Genomic DNA, 14,434 nt, shown 5'->3' with positions numbered 1-14,434 from the left:
CAGGGAGGGTCCCAGAGGACTGGAAACTCGCTAATGTAACTCCCCATGTTTAAGAAGGGAGTGAGGCAAAAGACGGGAAATTACAGGCCGATTAGCCTGACCTCGGTCATTGGTAAGATTTTAGAGTCCATTATTAAGGATGAGATTTCAGAATAGTGGAATTGCATGGTAAAATAGGGCAAAGTCAGCATGGTTTCATCAAGGGGAGGTCATACCTGGCAAATCTGTTAGAATTCTTTGAGGAGGTAATGAGTAGGTTAGACAAAGGAGAGCCAATGGATGTTATCTACTTGCACTTCCAGAAGGCCTTTGACAAGGTGCCGCACAGGAGGCTGCTAAGTAAGATAAGAGCCCATGGTGTTAGAGGCAAGATACTAGCATGGATAGAAGATTGGCTGTCTGGCAGGAGGCAGAGAGTGGGGATAAGGGGGTCATTCTCAGGATGGCGGCCGGTGGCTAGTGGAGTTCCGCAGGGGTCAGTGTTGGGACCACAACTTTTCACTTTATACATTAATGATCTAGATGAAGGAACTGAGGGCATTCTGGCTGAGTGTGCAGATGATACAAAGATAGGTGGAGGGACAGGTAGTATTGAAGAGGCAGGGAGTCTGCAGAAGGATTTAGCCAAGTTAGGAGAATGGGCAAAGAAGTGGCAGATGGAATACAACGTGGGGAAGTGTGAGGTTATGCACTTTGGTAGGAAGAATAGAGGCATAGACTATTTTCTAAATAGGGAGAGAATTCAGAAATCTGGAGAGCAAAGGGATTTGGGAGTCCTAGTCCAGGACTCTCAAGGTTAACTTGCAGGTTGAGTCGGTAATTAGGAAGGCAAGTGCAATGTTGGCATTTATTTCGAGAGGACTAGAATATAAAAGCAGGGATGTACGGCTGACGCATTAAAAGGCTCTGGTGAGACCACATTTAGAATATTGAGAGCAATTTTGGGCCCCGTATCTCAGGAAGGATGTGCTGGCCCTGGAGATGGTCTAAAGGAGGTTCACGAGAATGATTCCAGGAATGAAAGGCTTAACATATGAGGAACGTTTGAGGACTCTGGGTCTATACTCAATGGAGTTTAGAAGGATGAGGGGGGATTTGATTGAAACTTACAGAATACTGAAAGGCCTGGATAGAGTGGACGTGGGGAAGATGTTTCCATTAGTAGGAGAGACTAGGACCCGAGGGCACAGCCTCAGAGTAAAGGGAAGACCTTTTAGAACAGAGATGAGGAGAAACTTCTTTAGCCAGAAAGTGGTGAATCTATGGAATTCATTGCCACAGAAGGCTGTGGAGGCCAGGTCATTGAGTGTATTTAAGAACGAGATAGATAGGTTCTTGATTGGTAAGGGGATCAAAGGTTATGGGGAGAAGGCGGGAGAATGGGGTTGAGAAACTTATCAGACATGATTGAATGGTGGAGCAGAATCAATGTGCCGAATGGCCTAATTTCTGCTCCTATGTCTTATGGTCTTGTACAAGTCAGGAATGAGATGAAATACTCTCAACTTGCCTGGATAAGTGCAGCTCCAACAACACTCAAGAAGCTTGATACCATCCAGGACAAAGCAGCCCGCTTGATTGGCACCCGATCCACAAACATTCACTCCCTCCACCACTGCCGCACAAGATGCAATGTAGGAACTCACCAAGGCTCCTTAGACAGCACCTTCCAATCCACCACTCTACCATCTTGAAGGACGAGGGCAGCAGACACATGGGAACACCACCATCTGGAATTTCCCCTCCAAGCCACTCATCATCCTGACTTTGAAATAGATCGCCATACATTCACTGTCACTGGGTCAAAATCCTGGAACTCCCTCCCTAACAGCACTGTGGGTGTGCCCACACCAAATGGACTGCAGCGGTTCAAGAAGGCAGCTCACCACCACCTTCTCAAGGGCAATTGGGGATGGGTAATAAATACTGGCCTAGCCAGTGACGCCCACATCCCATGAATACAAAGAAGATCCAACATGATTAACTCACATGGATTTCAACAACATTTCAGTATTGCTCCATGTTCAACACATCTCTGTGGTACTTAAGACATTTAGAGAGATAATTGGAACTTAGTCATTTCCCATTTACCAAAACAAACAAGCATTTTCAGCAAGATACTACATGAAGCCACGAGTTTGCTAAGCAACACTAAGATATTTATCTTCCTTACCTTATTCTTAATTTTTCTGCGTATCTTCTTGAGTGCCTTTTCTTCTGCTTTTGTAAGCGGTAGTTTGATAGGAACTGGGTATCCCTCTGCAATCAAAGTCCGTTTCTCTTCCTCTGTTAGTATCAAAGGTCCTGATGAGCCTTGCAGCTTCTAGGGTGAAGCAGTGTTTGGTTACATCTTCCACCTTATTCTTGTGGACGATTAACAATTACCAATAACAGGAACAACTTGATTTACTTCATTCTTTGAACTAAGATTGATATCCACTTGTAGTTCTGGGGTGGGGAGGTGAGGCTGAGCGATGCAAGACCAGGCCAGTAATTTTGTGAAACTTGTAAAAGCCTTTCTATTCCTTTCAGCTCCACAAAATTCCAAACATTAAAGCTTTTGAAGCTGTTTCACTTTAAGGACCATTGCTTAGGCAGCTCAACAGTAGTGCTGGCAAACGTTTAGCCCATATGTCCTTTAAAATTGCAATCAGAGTCCTAACTACATCTTTAGGTCCCCAATCTACATGGGTAGGTAACCTATCCTCTATTTCAGGTGGGGTGTGGTTATCCAGGTTTCAGTTTTGACCTCCTTAGCCAAATGCCTCCCATTATCATCCTTATCCAAGAGTACAGGTAAAGGCCTGCTTTCAGAACTTTACTAATGCCAGGTTTCTGGAACATATGGCAAAAGATAGGGATAGAGGATTATTAATTACTAATAAATATAGAGCTTACATGTGGTGCAGTGAGAAGAGGAGAGCTGGCCAAAGCAGATGGTGCGCGGGTTATGCTTTTTCCTGTAGGCTGTGCCTGGATAGAGTCGGGTGATTGAACAGAACGTGCTGGGCTTTGTCCGCCCTCACAGTCGCTGCCATGGCTGCTGGGTGGGGTTGGTGGTAGCTGCAGAATATCTGTCCCTGCTGCAAAGAATAGAAAAACACAAAGTCTCCGTTTAAACTAGGGTTCAGCTATGCCTTGGGTAAACTGTCTTCAGGACAGAATGAACCAGCTGACAGACGTGAGAGATTAAAAGTTATTTACGTTATTCCAAAAGCGACATATATACACATATATTGGGCAATTTGCAAACAATTACACTTTCATTGGTCCAGCATGATGATTTCCTTATCTTATTCATGCATTTCACATAGCCTTTTTATTGTCAGCCTTTTTATTATCTAACTAACAGAAACTATGGCGAGAGGGAAGGGGAAGAGATGCAAAGCCAGAGAGAGCCCAAGAGGGGCAGAGGGGGCGTGAGCGGGCGAGAGGGGGCGTGAGCGGGCGAGAGGGGGCGTGAGCGGGCGAGAGGGGGCGTGAGCGGGCGAGAGGGGGCGTGAGCGGGCGAGAGGGGGCGTGAGCGGGCGAGAGGGGGCGTGAGCGGGCGAGAGGGGGCGTGAGCGGGCGAGAGGGGGCGTGAGCGGGCGAGAGGGGGCGTGAGCGGGCGAGAGGGGGCGTGAGCGGGCGAGAGGGGGCGTGAGCGGGCGAGAGGGGGCGTGAGCGGGCGAGAGGGGGCGTGAGCGGGCGAGAGGGGGCGTGAGCGGGCGAGAGGGGGCGTGAGCGGGCGAGAGGGGGCGTGAGCGGGCGAGAGGGGGCGTGAGCGGGCGAGAGGGGGCGGGAGCGGGCGAGAGGGGGCGGGAGCGGGCGAGAGGGGGCGGGAGCGGGCGAGAGGGGGCGGGAGCGGGCGAGAGGGGGCGGGAGCGGGCGAGAGGGGGCGGGAGCGGGCGAGAGGGGGCGGGAGCGGGCGAGAGGGGGCGGGAGCGGGCGAGAGGGGGCGGGAGCGGGCGAGAGGGGGCGGGAGCGGGCGGGAGGGGGCGGGAGCGGGGCGGGAGCGGGGCGGGAGGGGGCGGGAGCGGGGCGAGAGGGGGCGGGAGCGGGCGAGAGGGGGCGGGAGCGGGCGAGAGGGGGCGGGAGCGGGCGAGAGGGGGCGGGAGCGGGCGAGAGGGGGCGGGAGCGGGCGAGAGGGGGCGGGAGCGGGCGAGAGGGGGCGGGAGCGGGCGAGAGGGGGCGGGAGCGGGCGAGAGGGGGCGGGAGCGGGCGAGAGGGGGCGGGAGCGGGCGAGAGGGGGCGGGAGCGGGCGAGAGGGGGCGGGAGCGGGCGAGAGGGGGCGGGAGCGGGCGAGAGGGGGCGGGAGAGGGCGAGAGGGGGCGGGAGCGGGCGAGAGGGGGCGGGAGCGGGCGAGAGGGGGCGGGAGCGGGCGAGAGGGGGCGGGAGCGGGCGAGAGGGGGCGGGAGCGGGCGAGAGGGGGCGGGAGCGGGCGAGAGGGGGCGGGAGCGGGCGAGAGGGGGCGGGAGCGGGCGAGAAGAGGGGGCGGGAGCGGGCGAGAAGAGGGGGCGGGAGCGGGCGAGAGGGGGCGGGAGCGGGCGGGAGCGGGCGGGAGCGGGCGGGAGCGGGCGAGAGGGGGCGGGAGCGGGCGGGAGGGGGCGGGAGCGGGCGAGAGGGGGCGGGAGCGGGCGGGAGGGGGCGGGAGCGGGCGAGAGGGGGCGGGAGCGGGCGAGAGGGGGCGGGAGCGGGCGAGAGGGGGCGGGAGCGGGCGAGAGGGGGCGGGAGCGGGCGAGAGGGGGCGGGAGCGGGCGAGAGGGGGCGGGAGCGGGCGAGAGGGGGCGGGAGCGGGCGAGAGGGGGGCGGGAGCGGGGCGAGAGGGGGCGGGAGCGGGCGAGAGGGGGCGGGAGCGGGCGAGAGGGGGGCGGGAGCGGGCGAGAGGGGGCGGGAGCGGGCGAGAGGGGGCGGGAGCGGGCGAGAGGGGGCGGGAGCGGGCGAGAGGGGGCGGGAGCGGGCGAGAGGGGGCGGGAGCGGGCGAGAGGGGGCGGGAGCGGGCGAGAGGGGGCGGGAGCGGGCGAGAGGGGGCGGGAGCGGGCGAGAGGGGGCGGGAGCGGGCGAGAGGGGGCGGGAGCGGGCGAGAGGGGGCGGGAGCGGGCGAGAGGGGGCGGGAGCGGGCGAGAGGGGGCGGGAGCGGGCGAGAGGGGGCGGGAGCGGGCGAGAGGGGGCGGGAGCGGGCGAGAGGGGGCGGGAGCGGCGAGAGGGGGCGGGAGCGGGCGAGAGGGGGCGGGAGCGGGCGAGAGGGGGCGGGAGCGGGCGAGAGGGGGCGGGAGCGGGCGAGAGGGGGCGGGAGCGGGCGAGAGGGGGCGGGAGCGGGCGAGAGGGGGCGGGAGCGGGCGAGAGGGGGCGGGAGCGGGCGAGAGGGGGCGGGAGCGGGCGAGAGGGGGCGGGAGGGGGCGGGAGCGGGCGGGAGGGGGCGGGAGCGGGCGGGAGGGGGCGGGAGCGGGCGGGAGGGGGCGGGAGCGGGCGAGAGGGGGCGGGAGCGGGCGAGAGGGGGCGGGAGCGGGCGAGAGGGGGCGGGAGCGGGCGAGAGGGGGCGGGAGCGGGCGAGAGGGGGCGGGAGCGGGCGAGAGGGGGCGGGAGCGGGCGAGAGGGGGCGGGAGCGGGCGAGAGGGGGCGGGAGCGGGCGAGAGGGGGCGGGAGCGGGCGAGAGGGGGCGGGAGCGGGCGAGAGGGGGCGGGAGCGGGCGAGAGGGGGCGGGAGCGGGCGAGAGGGGGCGGGAGCGGGCGAGAGGGGGCGGGAGCGGGCGAGAGGGGGCGGGAGCGGGCGAGAGGGGGCGGGAGCGGGCGAGAGGGGGCGGGAGCGGGCGAGAGGGGGCGGGAGCGGGCGAGAGGGGGCGGGAGCGGGCGAGAGGGGGCGGGAGCGGGCGAGAGGGGGCGGGAGCGGGCGAGAGGGGGCGGGAGCGGGCGAGAGGGGGCGGGAGCGGGCGAGAGGGGGCGGGAGCGGGCGAGAGGGGGCGGGAGCGGGCGAGAGGGGGCGGGAGCGGGCGAGAGGGGGCGGGAGCGGGCGAGAGGGGGCGGGAGCGGGCGAGAGGGGGCGGGAGCGGGCGAGAGGGGGCGGGAGCGGGCGAGAGGGGGCGGGAGCGGGCGAGAGGGGGCGGGAGCGGGCGAGAGGGGGCGGGAGCGGGCGAGAGGGGGCGGGAGCGGGCGAGAGGGGGCGGGAGCGGGCGAGAGGGGGCGGGAGCGGGCGAGAGGGGGCGGGAGCGGGCGAGAGGGGGCGGGAGCGGGCGAGAGGGGGCGGGAGCGGGCGAGAGGGGGCGGGAGCGGGCGAGAGGGGGCGGGAGCGGGCGAGAGGGGGCGGGAGCGGGCGAGAGGGGGCGGGAGCGGGCGAGAGGGGGCGGGAGCGGGCGAGAGGGGGCGGGAGCGGGCGAGAGGGGGCGGGAGCGGGCGAGAGGGGGCGGGAGCGGGCGAGAGGGGGCGGGAGCGGGCGAGAGGGGGCGGGAGCGGGCGAGAGGGGGCGGGAGCGGGCGAGAGGGGGCGGGAGCGGGCGAGAGGGGGCGGGAGCGGGCGAGAGGGGGCGCGAGCGGGCGAGAGGGGGCGCGAGCGGGCGAGGGGGGCGCGAGCGGGCGGGAGCGGGCGGGAGCGGGCGCGAGGGGGCGCGAGGGGGCGCGAGGGGGCGCGAGGGGGCGCGAGGGGGCGCGAGGGGGCGCGAGGGGGCGCGAGGGGGCGCGAGGGGGCGCGAGGGGGCGCGAGGGGGCGCGAGGGGGCGCGAGGGGGCGCGAGGGGGCGCGAGGGGGCGCGAGGGGGCGCGAGGGGGCGCGAGGGGGCGCGAGGGGCGCGAGGGGGCGCGAGCGGGGCGCGAGCGGGCGCGAGCGGGGCGCGAGGGGGCGCGAGGGGGGCGCGAGGGGGCGCGAGCGGGGCGCGAGCGGGCGCGAGCGGGCGCGAGCGGGCGCGAGCGGGCGCGAGCGGGCGAGAGGGGGCGAGAGGGGGCGCGAGCGGGCGCGAGCGGGCGCGAGGGGGCGCGAGGGGGCGCGAGCGGGGCGCGAGGGGGCGCGAGCGGGCGCGAGGGGGCGCGAGCGGGCGCGAGGGGGCGCGAGGGGGCGCGAGCGGGCGCGAGGGGGCGCGAGCGGGCGCGAGCGGGCCGCGAGGGGGCGCGAGCGGGCGAGAGGGGGCGCGAGCGGGCGAGAGGGGGCGCGAGCGGGCGCGAGCGGGCGAGAGGGGGCGCGAGCGGGCGAGAGGGGGCGCGAGCGGGCGAGAGGGGGCGCGAGCGGGCGAGAGGGGGCGCGAGCGGGCGAGAGGGGGCGCGAGCGGGCGAGAGGGGGCGCGAGCGGGCGCGAGCGAGGGGGCGCGAGGGGGCGCGAGCGGGCGCGAGGGGGCGCGAGCGGGCGCGAGGGGGCGCGAGCGGGCGCGAGCGGGCGCGAGGGGGCGCGAGGGGGCGCGAGCGGGCGAGAGGGGGCGCGAGCGGGCGAGAGGGGGCGCGAGCGGGCGAGAGGGGGCGCGAGCGGGCGAGAGGGGGCGCGAGCGGGAGCGAGGGGGAGCGAGGGAGCGCGAGGGGGAGCGAGGGGGAGCGAGGGGGCGCGAGGGGGCGCGAGGGGGCGCGAGCGGGCGCGAGGGGGCGCGAGGGGGCGAGAGGGGGCGAGAGGGGGCGAGAGGGGGCGAGAGGGGGCGAGAGGGGGCGAGAGGGGGCGAGAGGGGGCGAGAGGGGGCGAGAGGGGGCGAGAGGGGGCGAGAGGGGGCGAGAGCGGGCGAGAGGGGGCGCGAGCGGGCGAGAGGGGGCGCGAGCGGGCGCGAGGGGGCGCGAGCGGGCGAGAGGGGGCGCGAGCGGGCGAGAGGGGGCGCGAGCGGGCGAGAGGGGGCGCGAGCGGGCGAGAGGGGGCGCGAGCGGGCGCGAGGGGGCGCGAGCGGGAGCGAGGGGGAGCGAGGGAGCGCGAGGGGGAGCGAGGGGGCGCGAGGGGGAGCGAGGGGGCGCGACGGGGAGCGAGGGGGCGCGACGGGGAGCGAGGGGGCGCGACGGGGAGCGAGGGGGCGCGACGGGGAGCGAGGGGGAGCAAGGGGGCGCGACGGGGAGCGAGGGGGCGCGACGGGGAGCGAGGGGGGGGGGCGGGGAGCGAGGGGGGGGGCGGGGAGCGAGGGGGGGGCGGGGAGCGAGGGGGGGGGCGGGGAGCGAGGGGGGGGCGGGGAGCGAGGGGGCGGGCGGGGGGAGAGAGAGAGAGAGAGATTGCCCGTGCGAGCGAGCATGCCTTTCTCAACCTCAACTCAGCTCTGTAACACAATGCAAAAAAAAATGGAACTAGAGAGTGATACAGTGATACCCTCTATTTGTTGAGAAACGTTAGTGAAAAGTCAGGACCATAGTGCAAACTACTACTACTACTACAGGTAGTTAACACAGCAGGAGCAGAGAAGGTTGGTAATAAAATATACTGGTCATATGACACCAAACAAAGAAAAGCATATCAGCTTTTCCCTTATATCCTTTTCAGACGTACAAGGGAGGTGAACCACAAGACTTCCAAACATGGAAGCACATACTTGGGCTTATGAAGTTAATTATTTCAGATGGGTGATGAATGCTCGGCGTGCTGGAGGAAATTAAGTTTCTTGCACAGTGTTAGCGGTTGAGGAAATGTACAAGTTCTCTTGGAAAACAGGGGTTATAATGAAGTGAAGAATGTCCGTACACGAAGAAGGACTGAGAGCAGAGTTAACTATCTTATAAAATAGGAAACAATATTTTTGAAGAACTGAAAAAAACAAGGTTTTCATTCCCAACAAATGCATGGAAATCATCAAAATGTTATAATTCAACTGCAAGTGAATTTGTGGCTAATATTTTAGGAGCTCTCTAAATGTAGGCTGCATACATAATAACAAAATCAGCCCCAATATTAAAGGAGGAGGGAGTTTTTAACGTTAGTTAACCTGCTCGTTGAAACGTATAATTGTCTTGCAGCCTTCTACCAAACACAAACGCTACCAGTAGTCAGCATAAATGTAAACATAACAGATCATACCTCACCTGCCAACTAACATTCTTTGGATAGCTGATGCAGAGACCATTGGTATCTTTGAAGTAAAAGGTGGATAAATGTTTGGCAGAGTAAGACAACTGACTTTAACAAAAACTGATGATAAATGGAAATTATGGACTTCCTTAGGTTCTATTCCAGAGAGCCAGTGGTGATGGATGATACCAGAGCAAATCTTTACTCCGCCTTACATTTATTTAAAAAGTGAAGCATTACAAGCATACACCTCTTAACTCAACTAAACCAGTTTGTGTCCCTTCACAGGTGCTCATACGAAACCTCAGTTAATGCCCTCCACCTACATATAACTGATATCTGCTGTGCTAATTATGCATGTTTATTTTTTTTTTTGGCTCAGTTTAATCCTTTCCCTTCCTTTCCTGGAGTTATCAGCTCCTTACTATGGTCTAGTTCAATAGGCATCCGTCACTCTCCTGCACTTTGCAGGACTGGTCATTTTTCATTTGTGAGCTTTACCAGTGAATGTGGCTAGACTGCTTAATCATGTAGCCATCACAGACAAGTCTGGATTGGTCTTCATCTGATAGCCACAGAGAGCAGAGGCTCAGATTACAACTGGTCAAAGTTGAAAGCTTCAGTTGTAAACTTTTATTAAGATTCTGGGTCCCCTTGATTGACAGGGATTCATTTCACAGCTTTCATTCTTCTTGAAGCTTTTCCTATACTTGTTTGCCTTCCTTAGGGGAATGAGTGACTTGTACAGAGAACAAGACACATTTCACACGATTAGACTACACTGAATTGACTGGCTTGCATTTCCTCATTCTATGTTTTCTCCCATTTTTACAATTCCATTGTTTCAAATCCCTACCAGAAGGAATTTACATAGCTTTATACTCAGTGTCCTTATTACTAGAATCTGCATTGTATTACTGTTGTGTCCCAATTGGACAGAATTTTCACACGATCATTGCTTTATGCTCCTACCATATGAAATGTGCATAGCATTATTACTATACATTGTGAATGTGTATAATTAACATATTGTTTGTATCATATTTCCTTCAGTTCATGTGCAATTTTTCAAATTACATCTAATCAAACTTAATTTTAAATTCCACTTTCTAAATGATTTCCTACCTGTGAAGATTTAACTATCTAACTAGAGACACAGCATAACTTGAGTAGGTGTTATAGTTACAACGTGTGGAATAAGGACTCAGTTTTTCAATTATGCATCTCACCTTCCTTTGGAGACAGATTGAGGAATTGATCCACCTCGTGTGGTTCCAGTTTAATCTTTGGAAGAACCTTCTGTGAGCATGTTTTAGTCTGAAAGAACACAACATAAATGAACGTGAAATATTGATCACAAAGGCAGAGAACAAAAGAAGCTCTCAGTCTGAAGGGAGGGAAATTCAGACATGCTGCAGAATGTGCATAAAATGATCTAATAGGAAGCAGAGGTGGCCTTGGCTGAGAAACCTGCAAATATACTTGTGTAGTCAATCCCATGATTATTGGCTTAAAAAAAATTAGTCTCAAAAAGTTGACTTTTGCGCAAATAAATACTGTAGTTAGAATTTAAAAACAATGCAGCACTTCACACACATAATCGCTAGAGTGGATACAGAAGATTATCAGGAGTGAGGGATTTCAGTTATGTGGAGAGACTGGGTTTATGTTCTAAAAGCAGAGAAGATTAAGGGGAGATTTAGTTGGGGTGTTCAAAATTGAATGGTTTTCATAGAATGAAAAGGGAGAAACTGTTTCCACCAAGGGTCAGTAACCACAGAACACAGATTTAAGACATCCGGCGTAGTGTAGCATAATACCACGTCAAGGAGTGGGGGCTGGGGGAAGGCTGGAGAGATGTGGAAAACGTTTATTATACAGCAAGTTATGATCTGGAATGCAATACCTGAAGCAGGTTCAACAATAACTTTTGAAAGAGAGCTGGCTGTCCTGCTTAAAAAGGAAAAATTTGCCGGGCCATGAGGAAAATATAAAAAAAGAGTGGGTCCAATTTGTAGCTCTTTCAGAAAACTTGCAAAGACATAATGGGCTAAATTGCCTCCTTTTGTTCCATTTAACTCTAGGATCTTATACATTCGTAAAATACTCAGTTAGCCTTAAGGAGCAGAAATTCTGCTGATTTTTTTCCCCCTACCATGCAATCCTTTATGCTGCACCTGTGGAATTGCAGAGTTGTGCTAAAATCAAGCTAAATGGTTTTACTTACAAGCTCTACTTCAATCACCAAGTAAGAAAAAAATGCAAAAATAATTCTCATGGTAATTGTGACTACTTTTTTTTTTAAATTTAGAGCCTTATTAACTTTGGAAATGCAACTTGGTTAGGATTGTATAATCAAGAATTTGAGGGAATGGCAGCAGTATTGGAGACCAGAGCTGATTTGTGCAGGAAGGTCAGCAAATAGGGACAGTTTGGTAGTAATACATTGCTGGTGTAAGACTCAGGATCTGAGACAGATAAAAGATCTGACCGGCAAGTACCACCTGTTAGGGAAGTACACAATAGAGAAGAAAGACCTAGCCAGGGTACATTGTTGAGAAGGAGCAAGAGAAGTAGCAAGAATAGTGGGAGCAATGCAGGGAATGTTAGTGTTAACCATGAACTGGATAACGTTTAAAAGGTGTAGTTGGGGAAGGGAAAAATAATTTAATAAGGATCTAGTGTTGACTGGGGTGGGTGGGTAGTGGTGCTGGTTAGCTTAGTTGGGTAGGCAGCTAACATATGGTTTGGAATAACACCAACAGCACCAATTCTTGTTCTGGCTGAGGCAGACTTGGGACCTGCCTCCTTGCCCTGCCCCATAGCAAAAACATGGCATAAGCCAGATTCGGTAACCTTTGGATAATTGAGGATACTACTTGGAGAAAAAGAAGAGTTGTCTACAAGAAATAGGGAAATACATTCTCTCATTCGGACTTAAGGATAAAGCTATCTGCCTACTGGGAGAAAATTTGGGATATTGAGGAAGCTGTTAAAATTCTTTGATAAAGGTAATGAGTTTCTGAGGAGAATGTTTTGGGTGAATGAGTAGTTGGGCAGTTGGTCACTTTCTGGGATGTTGAGCTGATGGACAACAAGGGCTATTAAGCGATAACCAGTATGGTATAAGACTGAAGGGTTACATCCGAATCAGGCTGTAGCAGGTAGATCATAGGGATGCGAGTAAAATAGTAACTAAGAAGGATGCTTACCCCACAGGGATAAAGTGCTTTAAGTGTAGGGAGGAAAAGAAAAGGATAGAAAATCCAGTACAGAAATAAGACAGAGGGGGAAACATAAATTTATCGTAATGTACAAACCAGATTTGTAAATAGGAAACACTGCTCTGAAGGATAAATGTGATGTAATAGGAATAGAAGACAGCTGGTTAAATCAGGACATTGACAGAGATTAAAGCATCAGGATTTATTTACAGAAGGAAGAAACACAGGAAAGCATTGGAGTAGCAATGTGAGTAAGAGAGAGCATTACAGCAATAGAAATAATTATTATAAGTGCTTTAAAGCACAGATACAGTATCTTGAGGTCAAGGATAGTTAAATGAAAAGAGGTTAATTATTGATTGTAATAGATTTACTAGACAGGTGGTCAGGATAGAAAGATATTTTTGCAGACTAGAGAGCCTGGAAAAAAGACCTTGCATTAATCACAGGGATTTTAACTGCTCAAATCCTGCCTAATGAAATAACAGAGGGAAGGCTAAAGATGAATAACTGTCTCTAGAAGCAATGTAAGGTTTCTTTCTTACTTATATTCGTGACATCACCAAGACCACCTATTTCTAACTCCATAACTTCACCTGACTTACCCTGCCTCGTCTCAGCTCACCTGATGTTGAAACCTCGTTCATACCTGTTACCTCTGGATTCAACTATTCCAATGCACTCCTGGTTGGCCTCCCATTCTACCCTCCATAATTGAGATCATCCAAAACTTCACTGTCCAGGCTTTTGCTTGCACCAAGTCCCATTCCCCTATCACCCTTGTGCTCAGTGGCCTACTGGCTTCCAATCAAGCAAATTCTTGACTTTAATACTCTCACACTTGTTCTCAAATACCTCCATGGCCTTGCCCCTCCCTAACACTGCAATCCTCCAGCTTCACAACCCTCCAAGATATCTGTGCTCCTCTAATTCTGGCCTCTGTGCATTCCAATTATAATTGCTCCACCATTGGTGGCTTTGCCTTCAGTTACCTAGGCCCTGAGCTCTGGGATTCTCATCTTACACCTCTCTAACTCATTTTCTTCCTTTAAGGCACTTCTTAAAACCTTCCTCTTTGACCAAGCTCCTGTGAAGAACCTTGGGATGTTTCACTACATATATGCTGTTGTACTCAAGTAGTTAAATTAGTTATGACTAAAAAAGAGATTTTTATATTGCTTTTAGTTTTGCAACAACTGGATTTAAACTGTTATAGGGAGAGAGTGGGGCAGTGTAATTATTTTGAACAGTTCCAGGAAGGACAAGGTGGATCAATTGCTAACCTTTTGTGCCGTAAAGCTTCATATAAAAGTTAGGTTCAACTTATATAACTTCCAGAAACACACACATCCAATTTGACTAAGTCAACTAGGCAGAAAACAGCTATCAAAATTGTATAGCCTTGCATATCATAATAGGTTTCAGACAACAAGGAGCTGCTGAGCAACATCCATAATTGTCTGCATCTTCATTGCAAGAATGGTTTGTATTAAATATGCCAGAGAGCTTGGCTAAACACAACGCAGTTGCTGCAAGCTCCTATAACAAAGCAGGGGACAACAGGTTCACCATTTAAATGGTAACTCTGATTGGCAACTTGACAGGCCAATCCTCATCATAGAGCTAAGGGTAATAAGAAATCATGCTTTCTCCAACTCCCTGGAGAAATCAGTTGAAAGCAGTTTGAGCCTGCAACACTTAGAAAGGCATGATTTCCGAATTAAACAAACAGCAAATGAGAGACTGCAGACTGTGTTACGAACATATAAGCTCATAAGCCATATGGTATTGCCATTTAGTTCTGTTAATTTGTGAGCGTGTTTAGCCCATATAGTGGCAGGTTCACTTCCTTTATTGTCTTGTGATAGGAGGAACTATAGGAAATGGATTACAATTTTTACGAATTCATACTGTTCAACCATATAATATTAGGTAAAATAAGCCAGCTTCTTAGTTCACAATTGACTCATGTAAGTAAATCTTAATCTACATTCTGAAAATACTGGAGAATGCATTTTAGAGGCACATATTGCACATGCAATATCACAGTATCCAACATACTGAACAAGAGATTTATTGTAATGATCCCTGTATCCCATCATAATTTGAACAGATATTGGGCAATAAAGTGCTCTCCAGATTGCGGCAGGCACCAGATCTGCTCACGGGAGTGACAGGTTACACTGAACTTGAGGGTGTGTCTCCTGTAGAACTATAAAATACGTAACAGAAATATTTCAGCCGTCAAGTGTAATTGATCTAAAATTAGACTTGAATTTTTGTG

The 14,434-nt window shown here is 55.4% G+C and overlaps 1 protein-coding gene across 2 annotated transcripts in view; it reads right to left on the bottom strand.

The window, feature by feature from the left end:
• The window catches only part of creb3l2 (cAMP responsive element binding protein 3-like 2), a 98,249-nt gene that overhangs the window by 38,903 nt on the left and 44,912 nt on the right, over positions 1–14,434 (bottom strand). For both annotated transcript variants that reach the window (XM_041215855.1, XM_041215856.1), the window contains exons 4-6: positions 10,156–10,243; positions 2,899–3,083; positions 2,174–2,323 (exon numbers count right to left, since the gene is read on the bottom strand). In XM_041215855.1, the coding sequence (XP_041071789.1) occupies positions 2,174–2,323; positions 2,899–3,083; positions 10,156–10,243 (423 nt within the window). The remainder of the gene's footprint in view (positions 1–2,173; positions 2,324–2,898; positions 3,084–10,155; positions 10,244–14,434) is intronic.

The sequence above is a fragment of the Carcharodon carcharias genome, chromosome 21 (genome assembly GCF_017639515.1).
Source record: "Carcharodon carcharias isolate sCarCar2 chromosome 21, sCarCar2.pri, whole genome shotgun sequence".
Taxonomy (NCBI): Eukaryota; Metazoa; Chordata; class Chondrichthyes; order Lamniformes; family Lamnidae; genus Carcharodon; species Carcharodon carcharias.
This window is presented reverse-complemented; position numbering and strand designations above follow the sequence as displayed.